Source organism: Triticum urartu, chromosome 2A (genome assembly GCF_056163025.1).
Source record: "Triticum urartu cultivar PI428250 chromosome 2A, HENAU_Tu73, whole genome shotgun sequence".
NCBI classification, from domain to species: Eukaryota; Viridiplantae; Streptophyta; class Magnoliopsida; order Poales; family Poaceae; genus Triticum; species Triticum urartu.
This window is the reverse complement of record NC_141874.1, coordinates 226,854,187-226,870,612: the sequence shown is the minus strand read 5'-3', so window position 1 is coordinate 226,870,612 and position 16,426 is coordinate 226,854,187. Positions and strand designations below refer to the sequence as shown.

The 16,426-nt window shown below is 45.2% G+C and overlaps 1 protein-coding gene across 1 annotated transcript; it reads right to left on the bottom strand.

Annotated features, from left to right (window-relative positions):
- Positions 1–10,880: 10,880 nt before the first annotated feature.
- On the bottom strand, positions 10,881–13,884 carry LOC147984660 (uncharacterized). Its single transcript, XM_087543680.1, has 2 exons — positions 12,215–13,884; positions 10,881–11,571 (listed from the first exon to the last, which is right to left on the bottom strand). The coding sequence occupies exons 1-2, from the start codon at positions 13,682–13,684 to the stop codon at positions 11,227–11,229; spliced, it is 1,815 nt and encodes a 604-aa protein (XP_087399806.1). The 5' UTR covers positions 13,685–13,884; the 3' UTR covers positions 10,881–11,226.
- Positions 13,885–16,426: the final 2,542 nt, after the last annotated feature.

Sequence of the window (16,426 nt, the reverse complement as noted above, 5' to 3'; positions counted from 1 at the left end):
CCTACTATGTGCTATGATCCGGCAACCCTGAAGTGACAATAATCGGGACCACTCCCGGTGATGACCATAGTTTGAGTTCATGTATTCACTATGTGTTAATGCTTTGGTCCGGTACTCTGTTAAAAGGAGGCCTTAATATCCCTTAATTTCCAATAGGACCCCGCTGCCACAGGAGAGTAGGACAAAAGATGGCATGCAAGTTATTTTCCATAAGCACGTATGACTATATTCGGAATACATGCCTACATTACATTGATGAATTGAAGCTAGTTCTGTGTCACCCTATGTTATGACTGTTACATGATGAACCGCATCCGGCATAATTCTCCATCACCGATCCAATGCCTACGAGCTTTTCCTATATTGTTCTTCGCTTATTTACTTTTCCTTATTACTGTTACCATCACTATAAAACCCAAAAATATTACTTTTGCTACCGTTACTTTTGCTATCGTTACCACTATTATCATATTACTTTGCTACTAAATACCTTGTTGTAGATATTAAGTTTCCAGGTGTGGTTGAATTGACAACTCGGCTGCTAATACTTGAGAATATTCTTTGGCTCCCCTTGTGTCGAATCAATAAATTTGGGTTGAATACTCTACCCTCGAAAACTGTTGCGATCCCCTATACTTGTGGGTTATCAAGACTATTTTTCTAGCGCCGTTGCCAGGGAGCATAGCTCTATTCTTTGAGTTACTTGGGATTTATATCTGCTTATCATTATGAAGAACTTGAAAGATCCAAGAACCAAGATTTGTCCCTCAACTATGAGGGGAGGTAAGGAACTGCCATCTAGTTGTGCACTTGATTCACCTTCTGTTTTGAGTAAGCTTGCGACACCTAAACCTGCTTCTGCTATTAATTCTGATATGTTGCATGTTATTGATGATGCCACTTCTGCTATGCATGATACTTATGATGAAACTACTTCTATGCTTGATACTACTGTGCCACTTGGTGAATTTCTTGATGAACAACTTGCTAGGGCTAGAGAGAATGAAATTATTGAAACTGATAATATTGATGAAAGTGATGATGAAGATTCTCCCCTAGATATGAATTGCCTGTTGTTCCTGAGGGTTATGTTATGGATGAAGAAACTGCTAGAGACTTTCTTGCTTGCAATGATAGGAGTGATCTTAATAAACTTTTAGCTAAGCTGAAGCAAAAAAACTCTGAATGCTAGAATGAAATATGATCCTGCTTATGCTACTTCACCTATCTTTGTTACTGATAAAGGATTATGAATTCTCTGTCGACCCTGATATAATTACTTTGGTTGAATCTGACACTTTCTATGGCTATGAATCTGAAACTGTTGTGGCACATCTTACTAAATTAAATGATATAGCCACCCTATTCACTAATGATGAGAAAACTCGCTACTATTATATCCTTAAGATATTTCCGTTCTCATTAAAGGGTGATGCTAAGATATGGTTTAATTCTCTTGATCCTGGTTGTGTGCGTAGTCCCCAGGATATGATTTATTACTTCTCTGCTAAATATTTCCCTGCTCATAGGAAACAAGCTGCTTTAAGGGAAATATATAATTTTGTGCAAATTGAAGAAGAGAGTCTCCCACAAGCTTGGGGGAGGCTTCTCCAATTACTTAATACTTTTCCTGATCATCCTCTTAAGAAAAATGAAATACTTGATATCTTTTATAATGGACTAACCGATGCTTCCAGAGACCACCTGGATAGTTGTGATGGTTGTGTTTTCAGGGAAAGAACACCAGATGAAGCTGAAATTTTATTGAATAATATGTTGACCAATGAAAATAATTGGACACTTCCTGAGCCAACCCCTAAGCCAACTCCGAAGAAAAGGGGTGTTCTATTTCTCAGTCCTGGAGATATGCAACAGGCAAAGAAATCTATGAAGGAAAAGGTATAAAAGCTGAAGATGTTAAGAATTTACCTCCTGTTGAAGAAATACATGGTCTTAATTTACCGCCTGTTGAAGAAATACATGGTTTTAATCCATCACCTATTGAAGAAACACATGGTCTTGATAACCCGACACAGGTATTAAAGGTAAATTCTCTCTATAGATATTATAAAGCTGAAATCCCTCCTACTAAGTTTGCTAGCCGATGTTTGGATGAGTTTGATAACTTTATGGTTAAGCAAGAAGACTTCAATGCTTATTTTGGTAGAGAATTAAAACGCAATGCTTATATATTGAACACTTGAGTGATTATATGTCCAGTGTTAAAGGTGAACTTAAACTCATTTGCAAACATGCTTCTATGGTTACCACTCAAGTAGAACAAGTACTTAAAGCTCAGAATGATTTGCTCAATGAAATGAACAGTAAGAATAATGATTTTTCTGTTAGAGTTATGACTAGAGGTGGTAAAATAACCCAGGAACATTTGTACCCTGAGGGCCATCCTAAGAGAATTGAGCAAGATTCTCAGAGGAATAATATTGATGCACCTAGTCCTTCTAAGAGGAAGAAAAAGAAAAATGATAGGACTTTGCATGCTTCTAGTGAACCTGTTGATGACACACCTGAGAATCCCACTGATATTTCTATTTCTAATGCTGAAACCCAATCTGGTAATGAACATGAACCTAGTGATAATGTTAATGATGATGTTCATGTTGATGCTCAACCTAGCAATAATAATGATGTAGAGATTGAACCTGCTGTTGATCTTGATAACCCACAATCAAAGAATCAACGTTATGATAAGAGAGACTTTGTTACTAGGAAGCACGGTAAGGAAAGAGAACCATGGGTTCAGAAACCCATGCATTTTCCTCCCAAACCATCCAAGAAAAAGGATGATGAGGATTTTGAGCGCTTTGCCGAAATGATTAGACCTATCTTTTTGCGTATGTGATTAACTGATATGCTCAAAATGAATCCTTATGCTAAGTATATGAAAGAAATTGTTGTAAATAAAAGAAAGATACCGGAAGCTGAAATTTCCATCATGCTTGCTAATTATACTTTCAAGGGTGGAATACCACAGAAACTTGGAGATCCAGGAGTACCAACTATACCATGCTCCATTAAAATAAACTATGTTAAAACTGCTTTATGTGATCTTGGAGCCGGTGTTAGTGTTATGCCTCTCTCTTTATATCGTAGACTTGATTTGAATAAGTTGACACCTACTGAAATATCTTTGCAAATGGCTGATAAATCAACTGCTATACCTGTCAGTATTTGTGAGGATGTGCCTGTTGTGGTTGCAAACGTTACTATTTTAACGGATTTTTTTATTCTTGATATTCCCGAGGACGATAGTATGTCTATTATTCTGGGAAGACCCTTTTTGAATATTGCAGGGGCTATTATTGATTGCAACAAAGGCAATGTCACTTTTCATGTTAATGGCAATGAGCATACGGTACACTTTCCGAGGAAACAACCTCAAGTTCATAGTATAAACTCTATTGGAAAAATTCCATCGATTATTTTTGGAGGTTTTGAATTTCCTCTACCCACTGTCAAGAAGAAATATGATATTCTTATTATTGGGGACGTGCATATCCCCGTTGAAGTAACATAGTGTTATTCGAAATTTCTCCGGTTTCATGTTACTCGAAATGAGTTTGTTAACAAGACCTGATCAACCTTGTTAGTGGATTCCTTTTGATGCGCATGAGATGGATGAAGTTAGAAAACACAACTCTCTGTACCCTATTTTTACTTTCTGTTATTTATATTAAATAAAGCAAAAATAGTATTTTTCTGTCTGTTTTCTGAATTATCCATGCAATAAAAAATACCCTGAAAATAAAAGATCTACAAATGCCCTGAAATTTAAATATGATTTTTTCTGGAATATTTGAGAATATCTGGCACTGAGAACATGGCAGGGGGAGCAAGCACCTCGCCACGAGGGTCCAGGGCGCGCCCACCCCCCTCGGCGCGCCCCTCTGCATCGTGGGCCCACGGTGGCTCCCCTCCATTTATTCCAGCCACCACACACTCCTTCTTCCTCCCAAAAGAATCACCAACCAGCTCAAGCACGAGTTCTAGCTCATTTTGCTGCGATTTTCGATCTCCTTGCTCAAAGCACCTCTCACAAAACTGCTTTGCAAGATTGTTCCTTGGTATGTGACCCCTCCAATGGTCCAATTAGTTTTTTGTTCTAATGCTTTGTTCATTGCAAATTTGTGTTGCCTAGGTGACCATGTTCTTGAGCTTGCATGTCAAATTTATATGGTTCCAAGTAGTTCTAATGCATGATATAGTCTCTAGGCACTTGTAGGAGTAGTTGCTATCAATTTTGTTGAGTTTGGTTCACTTTTGTTTTGAAGTTACTAAAATTTCAGAAATTTTTCAGAGGAAGAAATATGTTTAGGAAAATGTACCAAGGTGGTCTGTCAAGGAAGCAAGGACCCAGGCTCGCAATACGCAATGCCGACGATGAACCACCGAGGGAAGCTCAGGTGTGGGCTTGTGAATGGCTGTCAGAGGACTTTATGGATCGAGCAGGAATCAAGGAAGAATTTAACGCGTATGTGCGTAATGCCGATCTTGAGAGCTTCGAGGCAGATAAGTGCCGCCAATACCACTATCTCATTGATTCCTTTGTGAGAAGGTTTGAATTTTCATCATCACGCAATTCTCAAACTGTCCTATTTGATATTTATGAAAATTCTTATACTATGGACTTAGAGGATTTTAATACTGCTTGCAAACTTCCACAATGTGGCAGCACTAGTGAGCCTCGCAAATCTGAGTTTAGAGATTTTCTTGCTAGTATAACTGTGGGGGAATCTAGAGATATAACACAAGCTACCATAGGGAGCATTCATTTTCCTGCTATACATTATTTTGCTCTCTTCATAGGTAGGTGCATAAATGGTAAGGATGAAGCATGTCACATGTGTGTCCCCGACCTCAGTGTTCTCAAGAGTGCTGTATTAGGAGATAAACATTATAATTTGGGAGCCATTGTTGCACGTAGGTTGCATAATAATAGATTTAATGGAGATTTCTTTGGTGGAATTTATGCAACCCATCTAGCTAATTTTCTTGATATACCCATACGTGGGTATGATATTGAGTTGCCTCCTGTTTATTTAGATTATGAGGCTATGGTTCGTCATCAGTTTGTTGAGAGGAACGATCAGTTTCTCCAGTACCGACTAATCTTTGATAGACGACGCACCTATCACGTCGCTCTCCTTGCTCCTACTTTCTTTGACTTTCAGGCAAAAGGGAGATATGTCATAACCAGGGAAGAGGCAAACGAGTATCAGAGGAGGACTGAGACAGCTCACCTCCACGCTACAGCCCAAGATGCAATAGTCGGTGTAACTCGGTACGATCCCAACTACAACTTTGGATATCCGCCAGGCCAGCCGTGGCCATAGACCAACTTAGGCCAAAAGCCTAAGCTTGGGGGAGTGCGTATTTCTCACCGACATTACATTAATGTTCACACACTCATTGCTAGTTGTCGGTGCTCATACTTTTTCATTGTATCATCCATGCTAGTTTATTTTCCTTTTTATGCTTTCTTCTTGTGTGTTTAATAAACCTTAAGAAAAACAAAAAAATTAGTTGTAGCTTTTAATTAGTTTACTTTCCATGCTTGTAGTAGTAACTAAAAAGAAAACCCAAAAAGATTTCTCGTTCTTCTTTTGCTTGTTGGGAGCTTTCACGTGTAAATAGTTTTGTTTCTTTTCTTTGGGTGTCGAGAGGACAAGACCATAATTAAAATGTTAAAGTGGCTCTTATATGCATTATTGTTGATCTGACAAAGAGCCCATATTACCTTGTCTTCTCTCTTGAATTGAATGCTTGCAGATTCTAGCTTAGTCCAATGCATGTGCACTATTATTATTATCCACACTATTCGGTCGTGCAATTGAAAGGCAATAATGATGATTACATGATGAACTTATTGAGATGAGAAAAGCTGGTATGAACTCGACCTCTCTTGTTTTTGTAAATATGATTAGTTCATCATTCCTGATTCAGCCTATTATGAATAAACATGTTTGCAATGACAATTAGAGATTATAGTTGCTTATGCCATGCTTAATTAGCTAGGAGCTTATAATGGTTTACCTTGCGTGCAAACATGCTATTAAAATGGTTGTGATGTGATATGATAGGGTGGTATCCTATTTTGAACAATTCGAGTGGCTTGAATTGGCACATGTTCACGCATGTAGTTGAAACAAAATCAACATAGCCTCTATGATATTTATGTTCATGGTGCATTATATCCTACTCATGCTTGCATTCGGTGTTGAACCAAGATTTGTCCCTCAACTATGAGGGGAGGCTTGACATGGCAATATGGGAGGCATGATATAGCAAGTGGTAGGTATCGCGGCATAGTAATAGAGCGAAACAACTAGCAAGCAAAGATATAAGTGATTTCGAGGGTATGGTCATCTTGCCTGCAATGTTCTCAGAGTTGACGAAAGCTTGATCCTCGTAAGCGTACTCAACAGGTTTCTCGATCACGTACTCGTCTCCCGGCTCTACCCAAAGCAAGAACACAAGCAAAGGAAACAACAATCAACCACGGTGCAATGCGCAAGCAACATGATGCAAAACATGGCATGATATGCGAGATGTGATATGCAATGCATATGCATGCTCCGGTAGGAAAAGGATGAACAAGGCATCAACTTGGCAAACCAAGTGTGCCGCTAAAAAGATGAGATGATTTCGGTCGAAATCGATATAAAGATCACCGGAATCGGATGCACGGTTTGCAAATGGCAAGCAAAACAAGAATGGCACAATTCTGTGATTAATAGCATGATGCCATCTAGAATGCAACAAGAAACTAAGCTACTGCACTCCAACATAGCAACAAAGCATATGGAAGTGATCTACTCAAGATGCTTGGCAAAAATGAACTCTGAGATATGGCTAAATCACAAAAGAACAGGTTCAAACAAGCATGGCAAAAGTGCAAAAGATATCAGCTTCATAGACTTAGTGAAAAAATTAACATGCCAGAAATTAACATCAGGAAGCCAGGTTTAGAGCAAGCAAACAACATGCTACAGGAACAGATCATAGCAAACAAAGGCATGGCAAGAAACTACTAAATGCATAGATCAAAAGTCCCTTAATGACCATGAGCCAAAAAGGCACAGAAGATATGATGGCACCCATGTAAACATAGCAAGTTTTATTAACAGATTCAGACTTAGCAGAAAACAGAGCATGGCATAAACAGAATTACGAAGGCATCTTTGCGAGCTCGATTTACTCATCACAAGACATTGCATGACAAAAGAAGCATAGCATCATCAATAAGACATTTTCATGAAGCGAACCATGGCAAGAACAAGTTTATAGAATGCATGGATCAACTACAACAACCATCGCAAAATTGATTAACATGTAAACAATCTGTCAGGAACATTTTATAGCAAAAGTAGAGCAAGATTAAGACATGCTAGGGCACTTCATAATTGCAAACAGGGGCATGGATGGATAGAGCATAACCATATGTCCAAAACACCCTTACCGAAGATGCTCAAAACAAGCATGGATCTCACTGTAGCATCTAGTTTACATGGCATAAAAATAACAGCAGAACAAGGACTTAGCAAAATCCTAAGTCCCTGAAATCAGCAATATCACGAAGGCTACTTTGCATGCTTGTGCTAGTCACCACATTGATTACAAAAATACACGACAAGCACCCCTGTAAAGATGGAATATCATAGAACAAAATACATGTAGAGCTCATGCCCATATGCAGCACACAACAAATGTAGCAAAAAAGACAAATCCTCATACTCTGATAAGAATCAGCACCTAACAATTTATAGCACTCTTGCATCCACGATTTGGGAAGCAAGATGGACTCAAACAAGCATGCCACAATGGAACAAAATGAAGAGCACATCATGACGAACATTTTGATATATCATGCGCACAAAATGGAGCAACAGTCGTGAAGTTATGGCATGATGAAGAGGGCATAAAAAGTAGTAGAGGAAAAGGACTTGGGGAAATTTCAGGGTCAACCTCAGATCTAGGGTTTGACCCAGGGCGCACGCAGATCGAGGTTCGCCGGACTTGCGCCGGAGAAGAGGTAGACGGTGGCCGGTGTGGTCGGGGGAGGAGGGGCCGACGGATCCAGCCGGAGCAGGGCGCCGACGACGACGAGCTCGCGCGGGGCGGCGCTCGGGCGAAGCAGCGGCAGGCGCGCGGCGGCAGAGCGACGAGGGCGGAGCGGTGGCCGGCAAGAAGCTCTGGCGAAGGCGGTGGAGGGTGCGGCGAGGCGGCGGAGCAGGCGGCGCGGGCGGCGGAGACTCGGGCGCGTGGGCGGCGGAGGGCGCCGGGGAAGCGGGCGGCGGCGCGCGGGCTCGGGGGCCCGACTCGGGCTCGGGCGAGCCGGCGGCGGCGAGCGGTGGCGCTGCCACATGGCGGCCTCCAATTGGTGCGGGCGCGGCGGTGATTTTCGTCCGGTGGGATCCAGACGTGTCCGGCGGTGGAGAGGGGCTAGGCTAGGGTTTCATCTACGCGAATTTTCGGGGAGGGGCACATATTTATAGCTAGGAGGAGGTAGGAGTGTCCAAATGGAGTGCGGTTTTCGACCACGCGGTCATGATCCAACGACGGAGGACATGGGAGTGCTTTGGAAGGGTTATCGGGCCGTTTTGGAGGGGTGTTGGGCTGCAACACACACGAGACCTTGGCGGTTCCCCGGTTAACCGTTGAAGTATCAAACGGACTCTAAATGACATGAAATTTGACAGGCGGTCTACCAGTGGTGTACCAAGGCCGTTTGGCAAATCTCGGTCCATTCCGAGAATTTTTAACACCCGCTCATGAAAAGAGACAAAAGGGGACACCGGTGCACGTAGGAGTGTCGGATTGCAAAACGGACAACGGGGAAAATGCTCGGATGCATGAGACGAACACGTATGCAAAATGAGATGCACATGATGACATGATATGAAATACATGACATGAACAAAATGCAAAACGAAGACAAGAACCCAACCACGAAGGGAATCTCATAACTTAAGCCAAAAATGGCAGAGTCGGAGTTACAAATATGGCAAATTACATCCGGGGTGTTACACCCGGTGTCGGGCCGGCCTCAAGGCCCAGTGGACCTGGCGGCGGCTCAACTCTAGGAGCCAGTTCAGGGGCCCGACTCGGAGCGGGAAGACCATCTTGATGTGAAAGCCAAGAAGCCCTTGCACATGAGATCAACTAGGAGGCATGTAAACTCTAGCTCTCGTCCCCTTTATAAGGTGAGGACGGGGTAGCTTATGACATCTATTCAATTAGACAGAACTCTCGGTAGTCGTCATCATCATCTTGTAACCCCCTCGCATGAGGTGCTCCCACATCAATAAAAAACAAAGCGGGGCGTAGAGTATTACTTCATCATGAGGGTCTGAACCTGCGTAAACCCCACATGTGAACTCCCCTCTGTCACTTCCGACTACGCTCGCTACCCTATCGATGGATCTGACGGTTTTCTACACGGTCAAAGCTTCTCGTGTCTTTTCATGTTGATAAAATTCCCACTTTTAAAGGTTTCATGCTAGCTTGCATCAGAGTTTTGCATTATACACCTGAAAGAAAAGTAACTTATCATGAAGATTTTATGGCGTCGGAGATAAAGAAAATGCACTTCCAAATATATGTGTTGTTGACATGAAATCTGAATATTCTTAGTTTTTTGTAGCGAATGCTACTGAACATGTTAAGGGGGGTCATTTACTGATTCAGCTTGTTGGACCAGGACAAGAATATGTTGTTTATTATGTCAGCATGGATGGTGTTGCTAGATGTTCGCATCAACGACGTGTGTTAGAGCATCCAAATAATATGTGGCGATAGTGTTGTAAGCATGTATATTATGGTGGTTCTACATAACTATTTTCTTACGTCCCAATAAATTGTTTGGGCCTTTTGGTCTTTTGATTGTTGATGAACATGTCTTGGTGAGATGTTGCATCATAGCCATTTTGTTGCGCTCAAATATTTGATTGTGTGAGTCTTACACTCGGCTAAAGATCAATGGCTTTGTGCTTGCTTCTCGATGTTGGATAATATTCTTAGGGATTGATCCATTAGAAAGAGTGAAGTTTAAAGATGACCGCAAACAAAGTTGATGGTTGCACCTTTGTTTTGTTTTGGCCGCCCTTGAAGCGAACATATTTTCCCTTGTAATGAAATACATTTAGTCATGATGCATGGTTTAAACTTGTAAAAATGAACGGAGAAGGTGTATCCCTATTTACTTGAATTCTCGCATCTGGTGTTAATTTTAATCGAAATGTGTGTTACACGTGCACGCTTACTGGTTAGCCTAGAACCTTAAACATGTGGGATGTGCTCCCACCCTCACATGCTCCCATCTTTCCAAAAGCACATTTAAATGTTTTAGAAATAAAAAAAATAAAAATCGTGAATGTTCACAAGACATGTGTCTACAATCCCTAAAAACTCACGCAAATTTAAAATAGCGATGGAGAAAAAAAATCTAGATATGAATAGTGCGGTTTCTTGAAACGTTACAATTTGTTTTATCAAAGTTGGAGCATGCATTGTACCTTATATTTCCTCGTTTGTACATAGCTGAAACAGGAAGGAATGTGTGTGCCAGCCATCTCTCTGGTAAAGCATGCATCAGGCCAATGATTCTGCCCTGCAAAGCACGGACACACACCACGCTAACACATCTTTTGCAGAAGCCGCAGCCATCATATTCATCCGCACCAGAAAGAGAAAAAAGATCCATTGAACTCATCGATCCACGAACCGAACACGCAACGACCATTCGTCCATCATTTTGCTTTCCAGGGGAAAAGGATCCTGGATCCCACATTGTGCTTGGGGATGCACGAAGGAGATCACTCCAAATTCTCAAACACAACAGACGTACTAGTACACAGAAGAACTGAAACATACACAAATAATGGAAATGTGCAGTAGATATTATATTAAAAAAAACACAAGAGATCCTTGTTGTAGGCAGCAAGAGCAGCTTGTGCAATTTGGCGCTGCCCAATGTGTACAAGTACAACAACGTTGCTGAAGAAGAACGGTCAATCAACAAGAGCTAAAAACATAAGAGGTTCCACACTAGCTGTTTCCAATCACCGCAGTTCTTTGTCACGACCCTAAATCATCCTAAACCCTAACCCAGGGCTTCTCCCAGATGCTCGGTAATTACAGGTTCTGGGTCATGGTGTATTAGCTCCCCACTAAATCGAGACCAGAGGATGAAACCGCTAGTTAGTTTAGTCAGGTGTATTTGCTCTTGCCCTTTTTACTGGTCTTGGATGACTTCTTGTCCTGGGTCTTGGTGGAACCCAGGTTTACCCAGGTGTAGTCGCTGGGGATGGTGAAGGGGTCGGTGTTGTCCGCGACCTGCGACAGGTTCACTGGCTTTGCTCTCGAGTTCTTGGATGTCCACCTCAGATACGAGCTCTTGTGGGTGTCTGGCTTAGGCATGATGGACCCCGTACCTGGGCTCGCCAGCAGGCTGGGGCTCGACATCGGCGTGAAGAACTCCTCTGGCTCTACCAGGGGAACAAACTTGTTGAAGGTGATGACTACCCTCACAGTCGGAACAACAGGGATCGCAACCTGCATCAACAACAGGGTCATGAATTAGCACTGAATCGCAACCGAGAATCATCAGTTAGCCAAACTGAATTACACCATCTCTAGTCCATAGCTGCATCCAACTAATTCTTATGACTATTGCCATAGGCAGCGCACCGAATCCATTGTGTGTTTCCAGCAATACATTCTTCAGAAGCAAGATGATGCATAGTCTTCAGAACACGCTAATGGAGCAAAAGGATATTTGGGAAAGTGGTAGTGCATCTACTTTAATAGTGCATCTACTACTGAACTCCCCATTGATCAAACCTGGAAATTGCCTGCTCCAGGGCAATGCACCATGCAGATGAGCATCTGAACTTATAAATTGTTTCCCTACAAACTGTCGAGCTTTCACTGCATATGCTGCCCCTAGTTGCTGTTCTTGATGCTACAAACAGCTAGATAGTCCCAATAGCAGATCATTCATTAATTATTTTGCTTGATTCAGATAACTTCTAAGTGTTGAAATTGCTCCTTCACCATGTTAAATTGCTACAAAGGACTTATAAATTCTTGTCAAATTTGCACAACCAGTAAAACTGAGCAAGTTGTTTGCGAAGAAACAGTAGTACCAGAACTTGGGTTGCCTGCCGCTGGAGCAGCAAAGTAGACTGAACGTTACCTTCACAGGGAATGTCCCAGTCGGGAACTTGGTGGTGAGCAGCTCACGGAGGCGGCGGACGGCGCGCACACGGGTAGCCAAGATGTCCAGCAGGGGCAAGAACTCGTCGACGCTCAGCGGGAAGTCCTCTGTGAGCCACACGGTGGGCCGCAGTGTCTTCACCGTCTCCTCCTCCTTCCACTTGGCTCCCCCGGTCGTCGCGTTCCGGCTGAACACGCCATCCTCGCCGCGGCCCACCGATGCACAGGTTGGCAGCCGTCGCGGCACGTCCACGCTGTTCCTCCTCCTCTGCGGCGTCCCCATATGCGAGGGTGGTCCTGCCACGCTGCGCCGGCCAGGCACGTAGCAGCTGCGCCGTGGCGGGGGCGGGGGGATGTCGGCGACTAAGAAATCGCCGTCCTCGTCGTCATCCCGGATCTCCAGCGGCAAGAACTCCTCGTCGTCTTCTCCGGCAAGCTCGAAGGTCAAATCCTTGCGACCGGTGCTGGCTGCCTTGAGCGTGCGGAAGGAGAAGACGACGTTGTGGACGTCGAATACCCGCGCCTTCCACTCCCCAACGCTCTCCGTCTTCTCCTTGCGCAGCCACGTGGTCCTCGGAACGAGCCTCGCGGAGGTGATGTTGAGCCCCGGCCGGTAGGCGGCCGCGTCGGAGGTGGCCGCATCCTCGTCCCCGGCGGCGGCGGCGGCGGCGAACGCGTCATGCACCTCGCGCTTGCCGCGGTGGAGCACAAGGAGCGATCCCGGGGGGAGGCGGCGGCCGCCGGCCTCAGTCTCCTCCCCGAAAAAGAGGAAAGAGTGGTCAGCCCGCCGAATGCGGAGGCCGTCGAAGCCGGCGAGGGTGGTGTCCGCACGCAGGTTGGCGCCGCGCTTCCATATCCGGTAAGTGTCCGACGGCGCGGCTCGCGAGAGGAGCGGCACGACGGAGCTCTCGAAGTGGAAATCCACCTCGAGGTAGAAGTCCTGGACCCGGCGCAGCGCGGCGGAGAGCGCGGGCGCCCGGCGGCGGAGCTTGGCCCAGGCCGCCAGCCGGTGGGCGCGGAGGAGGAGGGCCGCGATGTCCTTGCACCCCAGGCAGAGCGCCTCCTGGAGCGGCGTCCACCCGGCGTGGTTCTGGAGCGTGGGGTCGGCGCCGGCGGCGGCGAGCGCGGAGGCGAGGGAGGGGAGCCTGAGGCGCACGGCGAGGTGGAGCGCGGTGTCCCCACCTGGCACGTCGCGGCGGTCGAGCGCGGCGGAGACGGAGGCCGAGAGGCGGGCCTCGCGCGCGGCGTCGGCGGCGGAGAGGATGCGGGAGGGGTGGGCGAGGGGCGGGAGGCCGGCGAGGATGGCGGAGAGGCCGGCGGCGTCCCGCAGCGCGGCGCAGTGGTGCGCCGGGCTGTGCGCGTAGTCGGAGGGCCGGATCGGCGCGGAGGACGTGCGCTTGGGTCGCGCCGCGGCGGGGAGGGGCATGGGGGATGGGTCCTGAACTGACATCGCCCGCTCTGCTCCTGGTCGGGGATAGGAGCTCTCCTCTTGGGATTCTCGTGTTGGGTTCTCTTCCTCGGCTCTGGGGGTGGGGTGCGGGGAGCTATCCTCCGCGAGAGTGCGTGCGTGGGGATCGAGTGGAGTGGAGTGGGGAGCGGTGGAGGTTGGGACCGTTGGGTGGTGAACCAGCTGGGGAAGAAACAAGAAACACGAGAGCGTGGTGTCGAGGATGGGCTAAATATGGACCGGGCCTAGCCGGGCTCATGTCTTCATGTACTACCATCATCATCAATTAGTGTAGTCTGTTCTAAACAAAATCAATCAGTGTAGTTTTGCTCAATTTTTTTATCAGTGTAGTATGACCTAAAAAAACAATGAGTCTAGTACCACAAAACAAGTTCACTATTACAGATAAGAAAATAAAACTCACTAAAATATTGTGTGGAATTTGACAGAAAATTCTCCAAATTTTGGATACACATGTGGGTCATGTGCTACAACCACTCTCCAAATAACCCTTGTGTTATTCGTAAGACCTGAAACGCAATAATTGAAATACTCTGCATTAGCGTCCGTTAAAAATATAATAATGATATCCCTAAAAAAAGATGCAATAATGGTATTCAGCGAACGTTTGCTGGAGATGCATGGCAAAACGGATGTTTTCACAGCATTCATGTTGCGGTAACGTGGCAAAATTTTCAAGTGAACACCGTAATTTTCACAAAAATATCAACATAGCCAAGTCGCTCTGAAGAATTTATCATAAAAATGTTCGCAAATGGCATACCTCTCAACAAACATTCGTTAGCTATTTGAGAATTGGGATTCTAAAGACAATGTTGTTGTAAGCGGAAATTGTTGTCGCAACGGCGGTTTCACACAGCCGTGCGAGCTGCGCTTCCATACACACTTCTTCTTTATTTTTTGCAAATCCAGCCTTGTGGCCGCCCAAGCAATGCAATGCAAATGCTAGTACTACTACTTTAATGCTTTTAAAAAAGAGGAGAGAAATGTAACGTACAAACACGTGTAGTACCTCTTCCTGGTGATGTAGATTACACACAACAGCAAGTTAGTCGCGTACGTGACAGGTCGTCCGTATGTGTGTGGGCAAGAATTTTGTTGCTTAGTGCCAAAGTGTACCCCTGCTTTCTTTCTCTAAGTAAACCAGTCAATTGATGCGCAGAGAGTCCTGATGTAGCTTTCCTACTATTTTTTTCTTCGAAAAGAAGGACAACACTGCCTCTACATCGAGCGGTACACACATTCGTCTTTATTATGTTATTCAATATAGTATGACAAAATAAGTGTAAAGATCAATCCAAAATCACTTCCAGACGAACAAAGTTGCTACATCTACAAGTATGATGTTATGCCCTGACCGCACCAATGCACAACACCTAATCCAGTGGCCTCGGGAAGCCACCCATTGATAAGGCCAAAGTATCAACCGATTTAGGCGACTAATGTCTACTACACATTTTTTTTATAGACGTTTTTGGGCCTCAAGTGTAGAGTTTTATATGACAGTATCAAAATTTTCTCTAGTGAATGACCTAACTTTTATCAATCCATGAGAGGCGTAGGATGAAGATGGTCTCTCTTAAACAACCCTGCAATCAAATACAAAAAATCTCTTGTGTTCTCAACACATTTAATATAATGATAAATTGTATAGTACACTAGTTCAGTGAAGAGATGGTGATACAAGTGTAGTATGGATAGTAGATATAGGTTTTTATAATCTGGAAATATAAAAACAACAAGGTAGTAAGTAATAAAACGGAGCACACACATGTTGGATTTCGGCTTCCGGCAAAATCCTTGAGGTTCGAACACTGGGGTGCACACAAAGATCTCCCCCCCTCTAGCTCGCACACTCCGCGATCTCACGGCCTAACTCGACGAACCCAAAAAACACGAGACACAAGATTTATACTGGTTCAGGCCACCTTTGTGGTGTAATACACTACTCCAGTGTGGTGTGGTGGATTGCCTCTCGGGCTGAGGATGAACAATTACAAGGTAAGAACAGCCTCCTGAGGAGAGGTGTTCTTGTGATTGGTAAACTTGTGTGGCTGGGGATGATCTGGATCCGATCGGCCTCCCTTGCTATGGTGGTGGCTAATTCTATTTATAGAGGTCCTGGTCCTCTTACCAAATATTGAGCGGGAAGAGATCCCACAACGGCCAAATTCGAAGGGAGACAACTAGTACAAGTTATCCTGACAAAAGTAGTCTTCGCCTACCAAAGGCTCTGGCGGTGACGCCGTCTTGGGCTCCACGGTGAACTCCGTTCTGTTGTCCTGCTGGTCCTGGTCTTGTTGCATCAATATGGTAACATTTGCCTGATGCCTCGGGACTCCTCGCCTGCGCTTGCCTCTTTAGCACCAAAGAGGAAACGAGGACACTGCGCGTGCTCGTGCCCGCCTGGCTCCAGTTGTCATGGCTTGCGTCACAAAAACCTCGCGAGTTGTCCCTTGCCTTAATCTCTCCGCCCCTCCCGAGCCAGCCTGGTGAGGCCGCCCCTGAGGAGGTCTTGTGTCGTCCGCCACGCGAGGCTTGGCCCCTCGCAAGGGTCTTGAGTGTTTGCTGGTGAAGATGGGCCATATAGGGCCGCTAGTGGAGCCACGCCGCGGGCCGTAAGCAGGCAAGTCTGGGGACCCCCATTTCCAGAGCGCCAATAGTAGCCCTCGGGCCCAAGGCATGCTCGGGCTTGGCTTCAAGGCGAAGCCAAAGGGCAAGTGC

Coding starts and splice junctions, on each gene's coding strand:
- LOC147984660 (XM_087543680.1), bottom strand. CDS start 13,684: ATGTCAGTTCAGGACCCATCCCCCATGCCCCTCCCCGCCGCGGCGCGA. Junction 11,572..12,214: donor CTGGGACATTCCCTGTGAAG/GTAACGTTCAGT, acceptor TTGTTGATGCAG/GTTGCGATCCCTGTTGTTCC.